At 61.7% G+C, this 4,304-nt stretch overlaps 1 protein-coding gene across 1 annotated transcript; it reads right to left on the reverse strand.

Moving 5' to 3' along the window:
* Positions 1-1,740: 1,740 nt before the first annotated feature.
* Positions 1,741-4,238, reverse strand: GALT (galactose-1-phosphate uridylyltransferase). Its single transcript, XM_010072372.1, has 10 exons — positions 4,166-4,238; positions 4,072-4,120; positions 3,707-3,836; positions 3,548-3,556; positions 3,399-3,446; positions 2,974-3,096; positions 2,698-2,830; positions 2,149-2,232; positions 1,905-2,059; positions 1,741-1,803 (listed from the first exon to the last, which is right to left on the reverse strand). The coding sequence occupies exons 3-10, from the start codon at positions 3,827-3,829 to the stop codon at positions 1,741-1,743; spliced, it is 738 nt and encodes a 245-aa protein (XP_010070674.1). The 5' UTR covers positions 3,830-3,836; positions 4,072-4,120; positions 4,166-4,238.
* Positions 4,239-4,304: the final 66 nt, after the last annotated feature.

Below are 4,304 nucleotides of genomic sequence, written 5' to 3' on the forward strand. Positions count from 1 at the left end.
GGGTCCTGAGGAAGAACAGGGAAGTTCAGAGATTGGTGCAAAGGTATTTGTTGCAATGAGAAGGGACAGTGGCTGCAATGGGGATGGTCACAGAGCCCAGATGGACAGTGCTTGTCCCAGGAGGGAAGAAATCAGTTTGCAAGAGGCCAGACTCTGAGCTGGCCATCTCCCATGCCATGCAGGGGGACGCCACATACTATGATGGCTCCAAGCTCAAGGGTCACCCCAAAACCCACTGCCTCCTCCCTAAGACCCTTGGGTACACAGGGAGCCCTGAGGCTGGGTCATGGGATGGCTTGTAGGCTTTGGGATGAGATGATCAGGGAGGAAGCTGGGGCCAGCACACAGGAGAGCAGCATCCAGCCCAGGTACAAGCCTCACACTGGCCAGGCCCTTCTCCCTGCCTCAGCCCCATGGGTAGGGATGGTGTAGCGATGCATAGATGGGGCAGGGGGGGCACACAGCCCTCCCAAAAATTGTCATCTTGTAGGTAGGTGAGCATTCCCCTCCTTGAAAGATATTTGTAGCCCTCAGGAGCCCACTCTCAGATTTGACAAGGATAGGAGCCTCATTAAGGAATTACGAGAATGGCTCTACAGTGACAAATAAAAACTATTAGTGTGAAGAGACGTGATGGCAGATGGCACTGGGCATTGTCCCACACCAGTTGTGGGGCATCACAGTCCAGGATCTACCCCTGCACAGCCCCAAGGCTTCCCTGGGGGAAGGGGCTGCAGCGGGGGAGAGCACAGAGCTGGTTGCAGCATCCCTCAGCTCAGCCCAGGGACCGGGCTGCTGCTGCCCCATGCCAGGAGTAGGCACAGGGAAGGGGAAAAGGGGCAGCAGCACCATGAGCAGAGCTGGACCTTCTGGCAGCCCCCAGGGCTAGTGATGAACCAACCCCTTGCTGCACCCCAGCAGCCCTTCACAGCAGCCCCAGTATCTGTAGAAGGGAGAACAAGGGTTGCAGACCAGCAGCCCCAGGCAGAGTGGAGGAACAGAAGCAGCTCCAGAGCTGAGCGTCCCAGCCAGCAGTCTCCATGCAGCGAGTTTGCCAGGCCTCAGCCCTCTTCCAGGAGGTGGCTAAGCCCTGGGCAGCATCCGTTCCTCCCTGACTCCCACCCCTCCCCAAGCCAGCAGTGCTCAGAGACAGGCCCAGAGCTCCCCCCAGGGAGGAAGAGGAGGCAATGCAGAGACATGGTCAGCAGCAGGCAGCATCAGGCTGTTGGCACATCCCCTGCAGCCCCCCAGTGTTATACCCCCCCCAGCAGCCGGGGGTGCTCAGCAGAGACCCCAGACCTCCCACCCAGGGCCAAGAGCCACAGGGGCACAGGCAGAAGCACTTTACTTCCAGGTTTTATTGGCCAGGGTTGCTGTGCCTCTGCACGGGACAGGTAGCATTCCCAGTCCCACCAGTAAGACTGGACTGGTAAGTACGGTAAGCCCTGTAGGGGTGGCAGGAGCACGCTGTGGAAGCAGAAGACACATCCTGGGTTGGGGAAAGAGACAGAAGAAACAGCACTGCCCGCCTAAGGATGCCGCAGGATCAGGACTGGGGAACCTGAACAGGCAAAACCAGTCCCCAAGCCACGCCAAGCTGCAACAAGGCTCATGAGAAGCTGAGAGATCACAGGGCTCACAAGCGACACGAGTTCCCAGGCCTCAGCTCGCATCACTCCCCACTGACTCCTCTTCCTGGCCTCACCCAGCACAGCCAAGGGCTGGCTCCGCTGCTCCCCATCACGCCTCCTTGTCCCTCCGCTTGTAGTGCACCTCGGGGAGGCTCCTCAGGCGCTCTGCTGCCTGTGGGGCACAGCACCAGTGGCAGCCAGCAGCCCATCCCGGTGACAGCCCTTGCACAGGACCCCCTAGCTCCCCAAAACTCCTGGGGAAGCTGCACTCACCTGCTCCGGGGTGAGGTCCCGCTGTGCCTGCGCCAGCATCTCGTAGCCCACCATGAACTTGCGGACGGTGGCGGAGCGGAGCAGCGGGGGGTAGTAGTGGGCATGGAGCTGCCAGTGCCCACAGTCCTCCTCCAGGTAGGGGCCTGTGGGGGCTCCTGCAGGGGTGCAGCCACTGCGTGAGCCCCAGGGAGGGGACAGGGATGAGGGGGAGAGGCTGCAGGGGCGCCACAGCCATGCCACTCACCATGCCAGCCCATGGAGTAGGGGAAGGAGACTTCAAAGAGGTTGTCATACTTGATGAGCAGCCTCTGCATGATGGAGGCCAGGCCTGCAGGGGAGTGCCAGGGAGTTGTACTCCAAGCTGGCCAGCCCCCTCCAACAGCAGGCATCACATCGGGCCTGGGGGGCTCACCCTCAGCACCCCTCCCTTAGGGGACATCGGTGACAGGCAGGACGAATGCCCTTGGCATTTCCACCCCTCCCCACTGATGGAGACAGCCCGAGCAACATGGTAGGAGGAACTCCCATTCCTCATCAGCCGGCACCCCAAAAGTATGGGGTACCATGTGCTTCATCAACCCAAAAAGGACACTAGTTCCCCCACCAGTACTGCCTGCGCCTGGACACCCAGCTCTTGTCCTGGCAAAATGGGGGTGCCAGACCTCCCCCAAGCCAAGCCCAGCAGCCCCACACCACAAGGGGACACAGACCCTCCAGCACCAGCAAGGCTGCCACAGAGCTGCCTCCTCCCAAAGGACATGGGACAGGGCTAACGAGGTGCAGAGCCACTCACTGTCCCTTTCGCCCTCCTTGAGGTCCTGGAGGTGGCAGACATGGCGACGGGGCAGCAGTAGGGTCTGGTAGGGCCAGGTAGCCCAGTATGGCACCACAACCAACCAGTCCGCATTTTCCACCACCAGTCGCTCCTGCGGGACACAGTGCTCGATGGGGACATGTGCAGCCCTGATACCCTAGGGATGGGCACTCCCAGAGGCCCTGCTCTGGCGACTGGGGGGCTCACCCCAGCGCACATTCAGCTCCCAGGGAGGGGACAACGCCATGTCCTCACCTTCCGGTGAGCCTCCTGCTCAGCGTACTCCAGCAGCATGGGCACACCGCGCTGGCTCAGGTGCTGCCGCTGGGTCCGGTCCTCTAGGCGCGCCTCGTTCGGGAGGAAACTGCTGGCCCACACCTGGGAGGAACATTGGGGCATGGGGCTGGGTTATCTGTACCCAGCATTTGCAAGGGTGCCCCTGCCACGCTGCCCATCTGCAGGTCTGTGCTGCCACCAGGTGGAGAGTCCGATATGTGCCAGGGACAGTCCCCCAGAAGGGAGGTGACAGGACAGGCATGAAGGCATCCTCATCCTCTCGGCAAAAAGCTCTGGGACCAGGGCGGGGTGATTTCTGTTTGCATCCTCCGCCTGGGTTTGTTGTTGTAGGGTTGCCCACAGGGACTCGCGGTTAAGCCAGGTCAGGGGTAGGGCAGCCTCACCTGGCAGTGAGGGTGCGGGTTGGAGCAGCCCATCATCGCTCCCTTGTTCTCGAGGAAGAGGTGCAGCCAGCGGGTCCCACTCCCAGGGTCCCCTCTGCGGGCTGCCATGCTGTCCCCAGCATGCCAGGAAAGCAGAGCCTTGCACCCACCTGGAAAGGCTCAGGGGGGCATGAGGTGGGGATGGGGGTCCCACATGCAGTCAGGAGGGTCACAACCCCGGGTGGTGCCAGAGCACCCAGCCACAGCCCCCCACCTCCACCCAAGCCCCCTGGACAGGGAGAGAAGGGCAGCCCCCAGCAGTCCCGGACCTGCACCCAGGGGTAGGAGGCACCCAGCTCGGCAGCCAGCTCTGCCCATGCATCGATGACGGCCCGGATCTCTGCCAGGGACATGAGGGGCAGTGTCAGGTCAGACCAGGGGGGGAAGCACATCACCTTGCTGTGGAGGAGACACATGTGACTGGGGCTGCAGGGTGTCCCTGGGGACTCCCATTGCCCTGCAAGGTCACAGTGGAACAGGGGACAGGGATGAGACCCACAAAATGCCCCCAAAACAGAGCAGACATACATAAAACAGACAGTATAAGGAGGGGGGTGGTCTCAGTCCAGCTCCCTTCCACAGGCCATGCCTGACATCACAGCCCAGACCCACCCGGAGCCATTGGGGTACTCACCACACACCTCGGGCTGCTGCTGCTCGAAACAGTGGGTGATCACTGTCACCTGGTGAAGGACAGAAGGTGGGGAGGGAGAGGCCCCACAAGTTACCAGGCTCAGGAGCATCAGGCTGCAGCGCAGGGAAGTCATTTGGGAAGATGAAGGTGCCCTCGTACTGGGGGTTCACCTGCCAGGGCAAGAAACGGGGTCGGGGGGGAGATGTGGTGGCAGGAGGAGCCCCAGCGCCTGG

This window comes from Pterocles gutturalis, unplaced genomic scaffold, assembly GCF_000699245.1.
Source record: "Pterocles gutturalis isolate BGI_N339 unplaced genomic scaffold, ASM69924v1 scaffold7007, whole genome shotgun sequence".
In the NCBI taxonomy this organism is placed as follows: domain Eukaryota; kingdom Metazoa; phylum Chordata; class Aves; order Pterocliformes; family Pteroclidae; genus Pterocles; species Pterocles gutturalis.

Excerpts from the sequence above, each read along its gene's own strand:
- GALT (XM_010072372.1), bottom strand. The coding sequence starts at position 3,829 with ATGTGCTTCCCCCCCTGGTCTGACCTGACACTGCCCCTCATGTCCCTG. Across the intron at positions 3,097-3,398 it reads ACCCGCACCCTCACTGCCAG|GTGTGGGCCAGCAGTTTCCT; the intron begins GTGAGGCTGCCC and ends TGTTCCTCCCAG. Across the intron at positions 2,233-2,697 it reads CAAGGAGGGCGAAAGGGACA|GCCTGGCCTCCATCATGCAG; the intron begins GTGAGTGGCTCT and ends ACTCCCCTGCAG.